At 44.5% G+C, this 16,837-nt stretch overlaps 1 protein-coding gene across 2 annotated transcripts in view; it reads right to left on the bottom strand.

The window, feature by feature from the left end:
- PCNT (pericentrin) overlaps positions 1–16,603 on the bottom strand; it is a 128,927-nt gene extending 112,324 nt beyond the window's left edge. Inside the window, exons 1-5 of one of the 2 annotated variants that reach the window (XM_086616121.1) lie at positions 16,556–16,603; positions 10,384–10,581; positions 8,336–8,386; positions 7,224–7,403; positions 1,525–1,668 (exon numbers count right to left, since the gene is read on the bottom strand). In XM_086616121.1, coding sequence (XP_086472247.1) covers positions 1,525–1,668; positions 7,224–7,403; positions 8,336–8,386; positions 10,384–10,581; positions 16,556–16,603 — 621 coding nt within the window. The remainder of the gene's footprint in view (positions 1–1,524; positions 1,669–7,223; positions 7,404–8,335; positions 8,387–10,383; positions 10,582–16,555) is intronic. The other variant, XM_086616122.1, reaches the window with a different exon arrangement.
- Positions 16,604–16,837: the final 234 nt, after the last annotated feature.

The following is a 16,837-nucleotide window of genomic DNA, read 5'->3' as shown; positions in this document are numbered from 1 at the left end:
CTATGCATAAAATACACCACAATAATTTACTATAGGTTTACCGTATGCCTTTCATTCTCAACAAATAAGAATCTCCCTCAAAGAAGTCAGATAACACTTGTCATGTTTCACATTCTATTACTTACTGTAAAGATATAAATGTTAGATAATTCATCTCTATGAAGCCCCTAAAACAAAGCAGGACTTCCAATGGACTGGACATACATGTAAAACATGGTGAGAGGACAATGAACAAAATTAGTCTTCTCTGCAAAGGATTTACAGCTCAATACTAAAGGGTTTTTTTCTCTCTACCTCCCTCCAAATGAAGACATTTACCACTATGGGGGTAAAATAAAATGTGGTTTATTAATTTTTAAAATCCTTTTCTAAAGACTTGGCTAAAATCAAGAAGATAATATTGAAAACAGTATCAGTACTTTCATCTGTTAACAAGGATGACACGCTTCCACAAACAACTTGCCCCATATTACTAGCCTTGTTTAGAATATGCCTGAAGTGCTATTTAGAGGCTTTATCATTATCTTTCAATGGCTTATGGAGCAAACCCCAACACTTTCCCAAAGAGTATTTCCCAACACTATTACCCCATATTTTGTCAACAGCAGTCAGAATTACACACAGAAGGCAGGTTTTTTTGTTCTTTTCCAAAATTAGATAGTTTAGAATTTATTTTCCAGGGCATGAGCAACTCCTTCAAGATAATCCCTGGACTTCAGTACGATCTAGTTTTTGTTTTTAATATTTTTTAAACGCCCTTCCTATCCAGACATTTAAGACATGTAATCCCTCCTAGTGCAAGTCTTATCTTGCAAACCTGGCATGGTTAAGTAAACATAAACTCTTCGGCATATACTACAAGGCTCCTGAGACAATAAATACACAGGTGTTCAGAGATAATAGCCACCAGAACACTGAGCATCACAAAAAAAAAAAAGAAGTATTTAATTCTTATTTTTTTTTAAAGTAGATGAAAGGCTGCAGTATATCTTATTATCCAGAGATTAGATCCATGAACAACGTGTTGCACTGAAGCAGGGGCTGCATCAACCATCTTCAGGCTATTTGAAATTCCCTTCTTTGAGCCAAGTCATATTACCCCAACATAGCAAGTTTCTGTGTAACAGCTGAGCTGTTAGAGTTGTCCATGCATATACTCAGAGCTTTCTTTGGCAAATACAAGGAAAACCCACCATAAGCTCGTATCATTACACTTATTGTTGCATATAGATCCCAAACCACTAACAATATCAGGTAAAATTCCCTAACATGGGTTAAACTGACAAAGAAGTGTAATGACCTCCCAAACATTACACAAGCAAGTAAGTGGAAAATCTAAGGATGTCTCCAGAACTTCTCCCTAGCAAGTGGAAGATTCAGCCTCACCCTGAAATAATTTTGTCTGGTGCATTGCAAGCTGAACTATGGAGAGCTATGTGATAAGCTCAGTATGTTTTTACATTCATATTCCAAACTTTTTCTTATTCTCTTTGTAAGGAAACAAAAATTGGAGGAGAGGCACACCTGATGTAACCGAAGTTGCAAATCATGAATCTGAACAGCTACACATGAAGCCTCTTCCTGTAGGTCATCCTGATCCTTCTTCACCTGTTGAAGGCAGCTTGTTAGTTCCCTGATCACTTCACTCTGCTCTTGAAAGGTAGTTTCCTACATGGATCACAAAAAGTGCATTTTCAAAAATGAAGTATTCTTAACATATTAGGAACCCAGCAAGTTTTCTTAAAGCAAAGCTGTTAGAGTCTATAGTTACACTTAAGTTCTAAAAACTTGTACCAAAGGACCAGAAATACTTATGTCCAAACATGACGGCAGGCATGATGAAAGAGGAATCTTACGCTGATCCCAAAGAGATGACAAACCTAATCAAAAGTGACTTTTTGAACAAACGATAGGATACCAGCAATAAAAATCAGTAATTTTACTTCAAAATTTTGTAGCTCTTATTGATGTAAAAGCAATCAATTTTTCTACAGGATATAACGAATATTTAGTATCCCTTAAATTGTCTCCTATCTGTCAGCTCTTCTTTTGAGCCATGTGACAGAAAGTTAATCAGATGGAATACTTTAATCCTGTTTTATGTTAATCATGTTAACCTTTTCAATTTATTTCTCACCAATAGGTAATGTCTTTTTTTCCCAATCCTAAAAGGAGAAAAACAGCATGTAAAGGGGGAAGTAACTATTCTTCAGAAGCACCTGATAATTTACCTTTAAACAGAAATGCTAGAAAAAGGGAATTCAAAATATCTTTTATTAATATTTTGGCAGAGGTACACGTAAGTTTAGTAAAGTTTAACTTATCCTACTTAATCATTTGCCCATATGAAAAAAACAAAACACCACACCACCCCAAAATCAAAAAGCCACAAGTATTTACAAACATTCAAAAAGCATGAAAGCATTCAAAAAAGCAGAACTAGAACCCTGGACTTCAGTAGGGCCAACTTTGATCTTTTCAAACAATTGCTAGGAGAAATCCCATGGAACAGAGTACTGGAAGGTAAAGGGGCCCAAGATAGTTGGTCAGCCTTCAAGGACCTCTTCTTCCGAGCTCAAGACCAGTACATCCCAACAGGTAGGAAGTCAAAAAAGGGCACCAAGAGACCTGCATGGTTAAATGGGGAACTGTTGGGCAAACTCAAGTGGAAGAAGAGAGTGTACAGATCATGGAAGGAGGGGCAGGCCACTTGGGAGGAATATAGGTCTGCTGTCAGAGGATGCAGGGAGGCAACTAGGAAAGCTAAGACCTCCTTGGAATTAAACCTTGCAAGAAAGATCACGGACAACAGAAAGGGCTTCTTCAAATACATTGCAGAGAAAACTAACACTAGAGGCAATTTAGGTCCACTGGTGAATGAGGAAGGTGCCCTGGTGACAGAGGATAAGAAGAAGGCAGAGTTACTGAATGCCTTCTTTGCCTCAGTCTATACTGCTGGAGGCTACCCTGATGAGCCCTGGAACCCTGAGGCTCCTGAGGAAGTCAGGATAGAGGAGGAGTCTACCCTGGTTGGTGAGGACTTGGTTAGGGGCCAGTTAAGCAACCTAGCCATCCATAAGTCCATGGGTCCTGATGGGATGCACCCGCGAGTGCTGAGGGAGCTGGCGGATGTCATTGCCAGGCCACTCGCCATCATCTTTGCTAAATTGTGGGGAATGGGAGAGGTGCCTGAGGACTGGAAGAAAGGAAATGTCACTCCGGTCTTCAAAAAGCACAAGAAGGAAGACCCAGGTAACTATAGACCTGTCAGCCTCACCTCCATTCCTGGAAAGATAATGGAACAACTTATCCTTGGTGCTGTCTCTAGGCATATCAAGGATAAGAGGGTCATTAGGGGCAGTCAACATGGCATCACTAAGGGTAAGTCGTGCTTGACAAACCTGATAGCCTTTTATGAGGACATCACCCAGTGGGTGGATGATGGTAGACCAGTGGATGTGGTCTATCTTGACTTCAGTAAAGCATTTGACACAGTCTCCCACGGCATCCTCACAGCTAAACTGAGGAAGTGTGGTCTGGATGATCAGATAGTGAGGTGGATTGTGAACTGGCCGAAGGATAGAAGCCAGAGATTAGTGGTCAAGGGGACAGAGTCCAGTTGGAGGCCTGTATCCAGTGGAGTCCCTCAAGAGTCAGTACTGGGACCTGTACTGTTCAACATATTCGATGATTTGGATGAAAGAATAGAGTGCACAGTCAGCAAGTTTGCTGATGACACTAAACTGGGAGGAGTGGCTGACACACCTGAAGGCTGTGCTGCCATTCAGAGACCTGGACAGGCTGGAGAGTTGGGCGGGGAGAAATTTAATGAAATACAACAAGGGCAAGTGTAGAGTCTTGCATCTGGGTAAGAACAACCCCATGTACCAGTACAAGGGACTGAATTGTTGGGGAGCAGCACAGAGGAAAGGGACCTGAGGGCCCTGTTGAACCATGAGCCAGCAATGTGCCCTTGCGGCCAAGAAGGCCAATGGCATCCTGGGGTGTATTAGAAGGCGTGTGGTTAGTAGATCGATAGAGGTTCTCGTCCCCCTCTACTCTGCCCTGGTGAGGCAGCATCTGGAATATTGTGTCCAGTTCTGGGCCCCTCAGTTCAAGAAGGACAAGGAACTGCTTGAGAGAGTCCAGCGCAGGGCCACAAAGATGATTAAGGGAGTGGAGCATCTGCCTTATGAGGAAAGGCTGAGGGAGCTGGGTCTCTTTAGCTTGGAGAAGAGGAGACTGAGGGGGCACGTCATTAATCATAGAATGGTTTGGGTTGGAAGGGACCTCAAAGATCATCCAGTTCCAACCCCCTGCCATGGGCAGGGACACCCTCCACTACACCAGGTTGCCCAAAGCCTCATCCAACCTGGCCTTGAACACCTCCAGGAATGGGGCAGCCACAGCTTCTCTGGGCAACCTGTCCCAGTGCCTCACCACCCTCAGTGTAAAAAATTTCTACCTTCTATCTAATCTAAATCTCCCCTCTTTCAGTTTAAATCCATTGCCCCTTGTCCTATCACTACACGCCCTTGTAAAAAGTCCCTCTCCAGCTTTCCTGTAGGCTCCCTTTAAGTACTGGAAAGTTGCTATAAGATCACCCCGGAGCCTTCTCTTCTCTAGGCTGAACAGCCCAAATCTCTCAGTCTGCCTTCATAGCAGAGGTGCTCCAGCCCTCAGATCATCTTCGTGGCCCTCCTCTGGACTCACTCCAGTAGTTCCATGTCCTTGTGTTGGGGACTCCAGAGCTGAACACAGTATTCCAGGTGGGGTCTCAAGAAAGCACAGTAGAGGGGCAGAATCACTTCCCTCGACCTGCTGGCCACGTTTCTTTCGATACAGCCCAGGATACGATTTGCTTTCTGGGCTGCCAGGGCACATTGCCGGCTCATGTTGAGCTTCTCATCCACCAGCACTCCCAAGTCCTTTTCCTCAGGGCTGCTCTCAATCCATTCTCCACCCAGCCTGCACTTGTGCATGGGATTGCCCCGACCCACGTGCAGGACCGTGCACTTGGCCTTGTTGAACTTCATGAGGGTCTCACAGGCCCACCTCTCCAGCCTGTCAAGGCCCCTCTGGATGTCATCCCTTCCCTCCAGCATGTCCACAACACCACACAGCTTGGTGTCATCTGCAAACTTGCTGAGGGTGCGCTCGATCCCACTGTCTATGTCTCCAACAAAGATGTTAAATAGCACTGGCCCCAGTACTGACCCCTGAGGAACACCACTCGTCACTGGCCTCCACTTGGACATTGAACCGTTGACCACAACTCTTTGAGTGCGACCATCCAGCCAATTCCTTATCCACCAAGTGGTACATCCATCAAAACCATGTCTTTCCAGTTTAGAGACAAAGATGTCGTGTGGGACAGTATCAAATGCTTTGGATAAGTCCAGGTAGATGATGTCAGTTGCTCTTCCTCTATCCATCATTGCTGTAACCTCATCATAGAAGGCCATCAAATTAGTTAGGCAGGATTTGCCCTTAGTGAAGCCATGTTGGTTGTCACCAATCACCTCCTTGTTTTCTATGTGCCTTAGCGTAGTCGCCAGGAGGATCTGCTCCATGATCTTGCTGGGCACAGAGGTGAGACTGCCTGGCCTGTAGTTCCCTGGGTCTTCTTTTTTCCCCTTTTTAAAGATGGGGGCTATGTTTCCCCTCTTCCAGTCAGTGGGAACTTCACCACATTGCCATGACTTCTCAAATGTGATGGATAGTGGCTTAGCAACTTCATCTGCCAGTTCCCTCAGGACCCGCGGATGCACCTCATCTTGTCCCATGGACTTGTCCACCTTCAGGTTCTTTAGATTGTCTCAGACCTGATCTTCTCCTACAGTGGGCGGTTCTTCATTCTCACAGTCCCTGCCTTTGCCTTCCGTGACTTGGGCTGTGCCACTGGAGCTCTTGCCAGTGGAGACTGAGGCAAAGAAGTCATTGAGAACCTCAGCCTTCTCCATATCCTGGGTAGCCAGGTCCCCCGCTTCCTTCCGGAGAGGGCCTACATTTTCCCTAGATCTCTTTTTATCACTGACATATCTGTAGAAGTTTTTCTTGTTGGCCTTGATGTCCCTGGCCAGATTTAACTCTATCAGGGCTTTAATGTTTATAAATATATAAAGGGTGACTGCCATGAAGATGGAGCCAGGCTCTTCTCACTGGCATCCAATGATAGGACAAGGGGAAATGGATATAAGCTGGAACATAGGAGGTTCCGCTTAGGCATGAGGAAGAACTTCTTCCCAGTAAGGGTAACAGAACACTGGAACAGGCTGCCCAGAGAGGTTGTGGAGTCTCCTTCTCTGGAGATGTTCAAAGCCCGCCTGGACACATTCTTCTGTGATCTAATCTAGGCGGTCCTGCTCAGGCAGCGGGATTGGACTAGATGATCCTTTAAGGTCCCTTCCAATCCCTAACATTCTGTGATTCTGTGATGATCTCCAGAAGAAAAAGTCATCAGAGGTTGTGGTGGCAGTGGCTGTGTCTGCCATCCAGTGTGACCATTTTAAAAGGAGCCTAGGTGCATCCGTGAAGTGCTTCTCAGGTACATCCACAGAAACACTGACGTTTCAACAAGTACTTCCTTTTCAATAGTTTGAACAATACTTTGAAGGGGGGTAGTTTGCACCACTTTTCAGAATGATCTTGATATATATATTTTTTTTTTTTAAAGTCAGTATTTATAAAAATGTAAGTCCCATGTTTTTACACTGAGCCCCCTACCTCAATGTATTATTTAGAATCATAGAATGGTTAGGGCTGGAAGGGACCTTCAAAGGTCATCTAGTCCAACCCCCCTGCAAGGAACAGGGATATCTCCAACTAGATCAGGTTGCTCAGGGCCTCATCCAACCTGGCCTTGAATTTATTATACTTACCTTAGTGGTTCTTGCAGGTTCTCTCTATAAAGGCCCACTCCTCAGTATAGTAAGAAAATTTATCAATAAAAACTAGTAGCGAGCATCCAACCATTTCTCAGAAGAAGAATTTAACTATGCATTTCATAAAATCTCTCTAAAAATAGGAGCATTTCAAATTTAATTTTACTCTCATTGATTCAAGCAGTACGAAGTCCTGGATACTGGTCAAAGAAAAACCTAAGCACTGCTTTTCACAGCACATGTTAGCAAGATAAAATATATTTTGAGTTTTGCCTCCTAAATATTTTAAGATTAAAATAAAGTAGTATTATCCCCATTATCCCATTCCGTGAAACATACCTGAAGTTGCATAGAGTCACTGTGCTGGGTAAGTTGTTCCTGTAGCTCGTCCATCTGTACAGAGAGCCTTTCGACTGCCTCCTGTTTTTCCACAAGTCTGTTCTCTAGCTCAGCTATTCCCACCTGACACATCTTAGCATCAAGGTCACCATATTCTGCAGCAGAATTTATCATAACGTTCTTCATAAAAGAAACAAAAATGCATTTACTCACCAAAACAATATACCACTTATGTTTTGTGAATACTCTGAATACAAATCAAGCTTCAATTCTGAGCACATTCTAGTTTAAAAGTAATTCAACATTGAGACTTTGTATTTAATAGAAACATTTTATATAAAAGTCCTTAATTCTTAAAAATTTCAAAGAAAAATATTTCATAGATAATATATTTTCACATAATACTTTAAGGCACAGAAGTAAATCAAGGAGAAGAGCCTTTCCATAGCACCAAATTGTGGCAATGTGCCATTTTAACACATATGGGGATTTAAATCACATTCCAACTTACAAGTGGTCATGGAGGGAACGCTATCAAAATTAAACAAAGTTTTTACATACATCTGTGCTGACTGGACAACAGCCCATCCATAGGAAAAATAATGTTAAGTTCTTGACTTAGAATCAAATTCAAGTGTAAGCAGCTATTGCAAATATACATTCAACATACTCTGAGTTTCTATGGTCTTTAACAGCAAAACAAGCAAAAAGTAGAAAGAAGCTGCTCCAATCAATCCTGTGTTTTCTTAGGAGCAATACTGTTACAATTCTCACAGAGGAGATAGTATCTTATATCTTATTTTAAATAATTTTTGGTTTTAATGTGTGAAACAAAGTATAAATCTACTTTTCAATTAAAAACACCATTCAAATGTCTCTGGACAGGGTCCATGGTTTCACTAAAAACAATTCTCTTAGCAATTACTTTCACAGCCAGTACATGCACGTACAGATAAATACCTGTTTTAGACTGTAAAATCGTGAAATCACATCACTCCTATCACATTTGATAACAATGCTCAAAAAGTAATAATTTTAGTAACCAATTACCATACTCTTCTTTCACATATATATTAGCATCTTCTACTAAACATACATTCTTTCACACTTACTTCAGCTGCATGATCATTCAGTACATCCCAGTTGGACCAGTGAGCACTCCCCTAGTAAGCAAACAAATAAAACAAACACTAAGCCATGGCCATTTTAAAGATACAAAAGAAAAAGCTGAATTCTTTTGGAAACACCTTAAGCACACGAGCCAGAAATGTCCATGTTGTGAAACAGCATACCAGAAGGTGGAGGGAAGGAGGGGAGAGAGAGAAAAAACCCTGCTGCTCATCTGTGGTCAAATGAATGAAATAAATGCAAAAAATCATTATGAAAGTCTACTCAAAAATTTAGGGCTAAGTCTTACCATTGCAATTCAATGCTTTATATTCTGTCCTTGTAGCTGGCAAATACAGTTGAGCACTCTTTAACCCACTACTAAATATCAGTAACTAACTGACAGGAGATTACGTAACAAACATGCTAAAATCATTCAGGTAATTAGGAAAGCAGTACTATTTTCTGACACATATACTTAATGTAGCTTGATATCTTGAAAGATATTTACCTCTCATTAAATTCACGACAAGACAAAGATGACTGCAGCACTATTTAGAAAAGGCAGCCCATAACCCTCCCTGTATTTTGAAACTGCACAAAGTAGTTTCCAATGACTACTGGTGCCCTCTTCACGTAACCTAGAAAAGAATTTTCTATTTGCTTTACAAACCAGCTATTTTGACAGAAACTGTTTAGAAGCAATAAATCAAAAAACAAACAAAAATCACTTAAGTTCACATGAACGTAACCAGGACGCTCCTGACGATGCTGTGGTTGAGTGACAAAACACTGTACGCTTTTTTCTTAGTGCGGACAGCGTGGCATGAAGCTTCATAAAAGCCTTTGCAATGCTAACGTTACATCCAGGATATCCTGAAAGCACTAGGGATACCCTCACAGCAGAAAGCACGATCATACATGCAAATAATATTCTCCATTACCTCACATTTGCAAACACACTGGTCTGATGCTGTTGTATGTCGTGAAATCACACCAACAGCTGGAGATATGCTTTTCACGCAGAAGGCACCGCCTCCCCAAAACTCACAAATCTTTGCACAGGCACGATGAAGTGCACTGGGAAACTACTTTCTAAACAAACTCCCAGACTGACATAGATACAGTTTGCTGTAGCCAGAGAGTCACCTTGTAGCTTCTGAGGTTTGTGAAAGCATTAGCCAACTACTTCTGAAGCAAGCTGGATTCCTAAAAAAAAAATTGCTCAAAACTATGTTTTGCTCAGTTTTATTACGAGATAGAAAGTGTTACATGACTGTCTAATCCACAGCTGATAAAAAAAAATAAGTCTTGCATGTGATCTGAAGAAAGAAAGCAACTGCTTAATTCAGGCAGACCAGTACATCTATTAGCAGATGTCTGGTAATCTCAAACTATATCAGAAACTTTTTTTTCTACACTTACTGACAGGACTAAGTGGCTACCTCTAAAGGCTCATCAGTACAAACATACTGAAAATTACCAGGCACGAGCTGAGTCACATTTTAAACACATCTGTTAGAGAACGTAACTTCTATGCTGGCTTTACAATGGCTACTAGCCATAGCTACTAGCCGTGTTCCAGCACACTGGAACAAATTACATTTTTTCAGAAAACATTAAGCACACTTCAGTCAGTGAAGTGACACAAAACCAAACTAATGCTGTGCATCATAAGGTCCTGACAGTTCTGCTCATCTACTGCATGCCTCAGTTTGGATTTGCCATTTCATGGAGTCACAGCCACATAACCAAAAGTCCACCCAAAGAGAAGTTCATTGCAGTGAAAGACCTCAATTCAGCAGGCTGACATCAGGCAGCTCCTTGACAATACTAGCTGTCCGGTCCATATCATGGAGATGTTTTTTTCAGTTATTAACACCACTTTGTAAGAGAGTTAATTATTACAAGTGAAAAATACATCATTTTACTTCTCAATGGCAGCTAGTTGGCAGTGCCAGAGAGCTAATACTCAATTAAGTAAAACAATCACCTGGAATACTTGCTATCTACAGACAGAGTCAAGTGAGACACAAGAAATACTAAGATTTACCTCTGTGCCTGCTGCTGCCTCTAGCAGGTTGGTGTCTTCAGCCTTACTCTCTCTACCCTTACCAACATCTTGGGCAGCTAGTGCACACTCTTCCTTCGGAACGTCATGCGTGTGGACAGGCGAGCCCTTCCTCTTCGCCGTCTTTTTCTGCGACTGCGCGATGTCGGTTTTTGGTTTTCGTTGTCTGAAGTAAGCAAACTGTGCAGGAAAGATTGGAAGAAGTAGAGGGAGAGGTAAGTGAGAAAAAGGTAGCAGGACCACAAGACTAACACACTCATGGGTGACGAAGATCCTATCTTGATAAAATATATACATCTGCAGAAAAACTGCTTTATCTCCCTACTTTCCACACATTCAGAACATACTGGATAACTGTGCAATTAAGCAAGAAACCTCACGCCAGCACTAAAGACTCATTTCAATACAAGAATCAAATTTTACTCAATGAAACTTTGTGTGTCAATGACAATCCCGAACTACAGCAAGAGAGATTAGTAAAGAAACAAGTTGTTAATGTACTAGAATCATTAGGAAAAAATAATAATTGAGCAGTCTTTTTGCAAGACTGGTAAAATCAATAACATCCTACAAATGTATCTAAACAGATCTTTGCCAGCATAAGCTTTAAGATTAAAATTAACGGAATTGAATATTCATCCTCCTTCTCTGCCACCCCCTTAAGAGAATACAGCAAAACTTCCTAGCCAGAAAGCAGCCTAGAGTACATAAATAGAAAATCAATTAAGCCAGGTCATTTTAATTTCTTCTGTTGAAGAATCAGATGCTCTACTTTTCATACTATCACAGCTCTACAAAGCACCAGGGACTTGTAAAGAATGTCACTGACAGAATCTATTACCCAAGTTTTCTCAGCATCTTAAACAGCTTAAAAAGGATTATCGTATTTCCAACTCTAGTACTGTGTTTAAGCAGCATTTCCAAGTAACATCTCCCTCACAGCATAAATCCAGACATCCTTCCCACAAGGAAGGAGCCTTCTCTAAGCTTACAACCATTGGTTATCAAGTGCACTGTTAATATATCCCTGCGATGAGACAAAATAGAAAGTCAAATGATGACGGATGTAAACAGAATTGTCAAATTCTACCTGCAATACATGAAAAACCAAAAAGCTTCACTTTTAGCCAAGACGTAGCATGCCAGGGGAACACCAACAGCACTGTCCATCATGGCACCCAAAGCAGCTCTCCACACAGAAGAACACCTGGCCTTTCTGCAAGTATCAGTATACTGCAACTTCATTTTACCAGGACCAGTCGGCTAAAAGTGGCCACGCAAGGCACCTTGGAACTGGTACAGCCAGCACCACTTGAGCATCCCAGAATCAGAAAAACATGCCTGTCGGGTTTTGTGTCGTGTGGTCTCCGTGTCACCCCCACCCCCAATTAACTGCTATGCTGACGTCTTTCCACCACGTTATTGCAAGCTGACTGGCACCAGTGGCACGGGCGAGCGGACAGGAAAACTACAGCACATGCAGCACTGTTCAGCAATCCTACCTCTCATATCATTCACTCCTTGACCTGCTGCTTTTCCTGCTTCAGAAATCAGCACCAACAGAACACCCATGGAAAACGGAACAGAGCAGAGAACCATTTATCAGCACTACATAGAAATGGGTTGTTCAAACAAACCTTAGCCCACCTCCTGGATACAGCAAACATCAGCACAGGTACTCTTACACAAAACCCAGAAACACTTGGTAGAGTTTCCTCAAGCCAATGAAGTGGGAAAACTTCCTGAAAAACACACACTCCTTTTTGAGCTCCTACTGTGTAAAATCCAAAAACTTCTCACACATGAGGTATGGCACATACAGGTCTGTAACTAGAGGCACGGATGGCCAACATGCATAGTAGCTAACTTGAGGTGGAGAAAAAAAAGGAGAAAAAAACAGCACTGAATACTCGAGTTTTGTTCTGTTTCTCAGTTACTACCTTGGCTATCAGTATTTTTTAAAAATGGAAATCTGAAGTACCTGACACAGTCAGTACTTAGCTGCCAAATCATGATAATTTCCAATTAACATAACAACTGGAATTATTATTATTTGGTGATAACTTAAATGTGTTTCAATAACAGAGTTTTATTCTTATATGAAAAAGAATAACGCAAGTACTGGTTTAAAAGAGGAAAACATTCACAATATATCCCTTCCCAAGCCCTTATTTAGCAGAACAAGGATGTCACAGACAAAAAAACTAGTATTTTTATTTGGGAGTGGGGGGGGAGGCAGAAAAGCACCACAGCAGGTCACACCTGCAGATCCAAGCAGTGTCAGACTGCAGTTAGCACAACTGCACAGGCTGCTTGCTACCAGTCAGGTTGCTACAACAGAGACCTGCAAGACGTAACTCGCCTCACACTCCTGCTCCCTGCTGTCACAAGCAGTTGCAGTGATGTGCTGAGAGGATTCAGGAAGCTGATCTGGATGAACACTCCCATATTGGTCCAGAGACAGGACCACCTGCACTACCAGACGGAAATACCGTACCTGCTCAGGGTCATTTCTCCCTTTCAAAGTTGCATTTGTATTCATGAGGAGGACAGCACAAAGAAAATAGGAAAAAAAGAACAGAACAGAAAGGAGAGGCATTTCCCTACTGCTCTATTATGCAAGAGCCTTCAAAAACGTGAGCTACCCAAAGCCAGTTACAGCCCCGCAGCCCACCTACTCAGCAGCATGGCCACATTCTGCTGTGGGCTTCGGAATACACAATGGACTGCACTGAGTGTGCTGGGTTTGCGTGATGGCGTTTTGGCAGCAGGGAAGGGGCTGCAGAGACGACCCCTGCCAGCAGCTGCAAAAAAAACTTCCTGGGCTCCAAAACTGCTCCAACCCGTCTCTGTCCAGGTCAGACATCCCCATCCCCTCAGGCCGGGGCTGAGCCATCAGCACCTCTGCGAATCCCATATTTAAGATGGGGACAAAGGAGCCAGAACCAGACTCCGACCTACAGTGAAGAGATGGGGGAGGCGGGGGCTGCCCCCCTCCCCAGACTCCGAGGTGGACAGCTGTCAGTGCTGGGCCAGCACCACTAGACTGGAGACGGCCACAGCGGCACAGCTTGGAGAGCTCCAAAGTGCCCTGATCCCAGGGTGCCCACTGGGCAGAGTTTGTACTGCCAGGACTGCCGAGGGTCGTTGGGCTGCAGTGGAGAGAGGGCTGAGACCTGAGAGAAACGGCCACACAGACACCAGGTCAGTGAAGATGGAGCAGAGGAGGTGCCGGAGCTAAGATTCCCCTGCAGCCCGTGGTGAGACAGCAGCGGCCCCTCTGACACCCATGAGAGACCCACCCGCAGCTCTTGGACAACTCCACACTGGAGCAGAGATGCCTGTGCCTGAAGGAGGTCATAGAGAATTGTCTCAGTAGGCTGCTGCAGACTGATGACAAAGCAGAGATGCATCTGAAGTCTGTGGAAAACCCCACGCCAGAGCAGGTGGCAGCTCCCTAAGAAGCTGTGACTCTGTAGAAAAGCCCACACCAGAGTGATGTGATGGGTAAGGACTGCATCCTGCAGGAAGGACTCACATTGGAGAAGTCTGTGGATTGTCCCGTGAGTAGGGAATTCACTGGAGCAGGGGAAGAGTGTCAGGAGTCCTCCTCCTTTGAGAAAGGAGCGGCAGAAACAGCGTGTGATGAACTGACCTGCAGCCCCCCATTTGTGTCCCCCTGGGCTCCTGGGGGAGGGGGCAGAGCCAGGAAGAAGGGTGGGGGGAAGGTGTTTCAAGATCTGGCTTTGTTTCCTCTTATCTTCTCAAATAATTGTTAATAAATTAAATTGATCTGTTCTCAAGTCAAGTCCGTTTTGCCCAGGACCATGGTCAGTGGGTGATCCCCCTCTGTTCTTATCTCAACCCTCACACCTTGTGTTACACTTTTCTCCTCTCCACCTCACTGAGGGGAGCAGCGAGCAAGTGGCTGAGTGGTGGCTTTAGCTGCCAGCTGGGCTGAACCACAACACCAAGACAGACCAAAGGTGCATTTATTCCAGTAATCAGCCAATATGCATCTGTTCCATACGTTCAACTTCAGTTATACAACTAAAGATACAAAAACAGGGCAAGCACACAGCCATACAGGGTAGATGTTGGGTGTGAGCATCCCAAGGAGCATGCAGCCTGCGTGTTCGTCTTCCAAATCCTAACATACTTTGTTTAATAAGCCTCAATGGATATTGCTTCCATTCATTTGCCTGGGTGTTTTTTCAAAATTGGCTAGTGCCTACAATCCGTCAGCTAAGTAGTGGATCTCTGTAACATTTTAATAAGCAGAGGAAGCATTACATCCATCTCTCCTTTCTAAACCCTCTCCTCTCAGTGTACCAGGCACGTGACACCATGCTATAGCAACATTGATGGGGCTGCTAATAAGTATTTTTTTAAATGGTAAGATGAGAGATATTTAGTACATAGTTTTTTTAAAAATAATAAATGCAACATTGGCTCTGCACACGTAACTTGAAATGTAATGCAAGTCCCTATTTTTTTTTTTGTCCAATGGCTAACAACAGCTGTACAACAGGTGGGAACTAGCAACTTATTCAAGGCAAGTCTATCACATTTTTCTAAGTATAAACAGAAACCGCACTTAGAGAAGGGTTACAAAAGAAATTTTAACATAAGTCTTGCCAGAACTGATGTAACTTTTCAACCTGAAGAACTCCTGTTCCCAAAGTTTCATCTCTCGATATTAATCCAGAAACTAATCACGCAAACTTTCTCCAACGGGGGACTGTGTCCACGCACAACAAGGCTGCGAGGGCAAGCAGATGAGGAGCTGCTGAGTGGGAGCAGGGAGTGTGGCAACCATGACAGCATCTGAGTGGGGATGGCAGAGCTATACTGCCCACCACCAACGTGCTTCAGTGCAGCTCCAGCCACAACCTCACTCCCCTCCCAGCGCCGCTCTCTTTAATTGCCTTCCGCACAGCACTGGGAGAGGGGAGTTGACACAGAAACACAGAAGACTGCTGAAAAGATCTGAGGCAGACAGCACAGTTCCAAGCCACCTCTGACCCCACTAGCCAGAATTCTAGGCCCTGAGAAAGGGCCGTGGCCCTGTGTCTGTGGGAGAATTGCCAGCAGCGATATCGGGGGTGAAGAGGCTGTGGCACATCATGGAAAGATCTGATTTGTCCAAACCTACTGACACCCTGTGCAGCCTCAGCTACCACTTTGTAGCTACAGTCCCCCATTCCAGTCCTACTGGTATGGGTAGAAGAGGGAAAAGCTGTAGCTGCAAACTGGCTCAAAAATCAGCAGAAACGATGCATTAAAAGAAAAATAATCAGGCATTTCTAACCAGCTTCTTGAACATCATTACCAAAACAAAGCAAAAGTTTTTATCTAAGTGCATTAATACATATCAAACACTAATCACATAGCTGCAGACAATAATTACTAAGAGAATGTTACCTTCATACACCAGTTGTGTGACATGAGCTCTCTGCACAGTGCCACCAAACTACATCCAACTGAAGGCATGTAACTGCCCAAAGCATGTGAAGTGTTTGCCAACAGCATGGCTGGGAACAAACCAGCCTAAATCAGCTCTCCAACAACCCCCCTGCGGACGCAAGGGCAAGCAGACTTGTCACTGAAGTAATACAACACCTGTTCTTGGGGATTCTCACCCGGAAATACAGTATTTCCACACATAACTGAGTAGAAAGCTAAGAAAAAATAGGAGAATTAGGGAAAACACAACAAAAACAAACCGCAAAACAAAAACAGAACCTGAGGGAAAACGTATGCGCCGCATTAAGCTACTCCTCGCTCGCTTAAAATGATGCTTATATATCTCTGTAATTAAGGAAACCCTCCAGGCAACCGGCGTTCAGAAGCGCCGCCAGGCACGTTTATTTCTGCCAGGCAAACGCCTCCCACTGCCCGACACAGCTCCGAACCGGCAGCAACGCTTCCCTCCCGCCGCCGTCGGGCTCCGCCTGCGCCCCCCGCCCCGCCGCGCAACGCGGGCAAACCGCGCTCCGCCGCGGGAGCAAGGCCCAGCACGGGCAGAGCGCTGCCGCGGCCGGCCCCGGCAGCCAGCCGCCCGCCAGAACCCCCGCCCGGTACCGGCCGGGGGCGCCGCAGGAGGGGCCCAGAGGGCGCGGTCCCCCCGCCACCCGGGACCCCCTCCGCTTACCTTGGCCCCACCAGCCTCCAGTTCCCGCCTCCGCGCCGCTGCCTCCATGCGGGAGCCAGCCGGGGCGCGGCAGCGGGACCCCCACGCGGCCCCTCGCTGCTCCCACTGTCACACCAGAGCGCCCGCCGCAGCTTCGGTCATGGCCGCTCCGGCGCCTTCTCCCCGCCCTCCTCGGCTCCACCGCCAACCGCGAGGCGGCGGCACCAGCGCTGGCCAATAAGAGAGCAGAGGCGGGCCCGCCCTCCCGGGGCAGGGAGGAAGCTGTCCGCAATTAGCGAGGAT

The sequence above is a fragment of the Tauraco erythrolophus genome, chromosome 8 (genome assembly GCF_009769465.1).
Source record: "Tauraco erythrolophus isolate bTauEry1 chromosome 8, bTauEry1.pri, whole genome shotgun sequence".
NCBI lineage: Eukaryota > Metazoa > Chordata > Aves > Musophagiformes > Musophagidae > Tauraco > Tauraco erythrolophus.
This window is presented reverse-complemented; position numbering and strand designations above follow the sequence as displayed.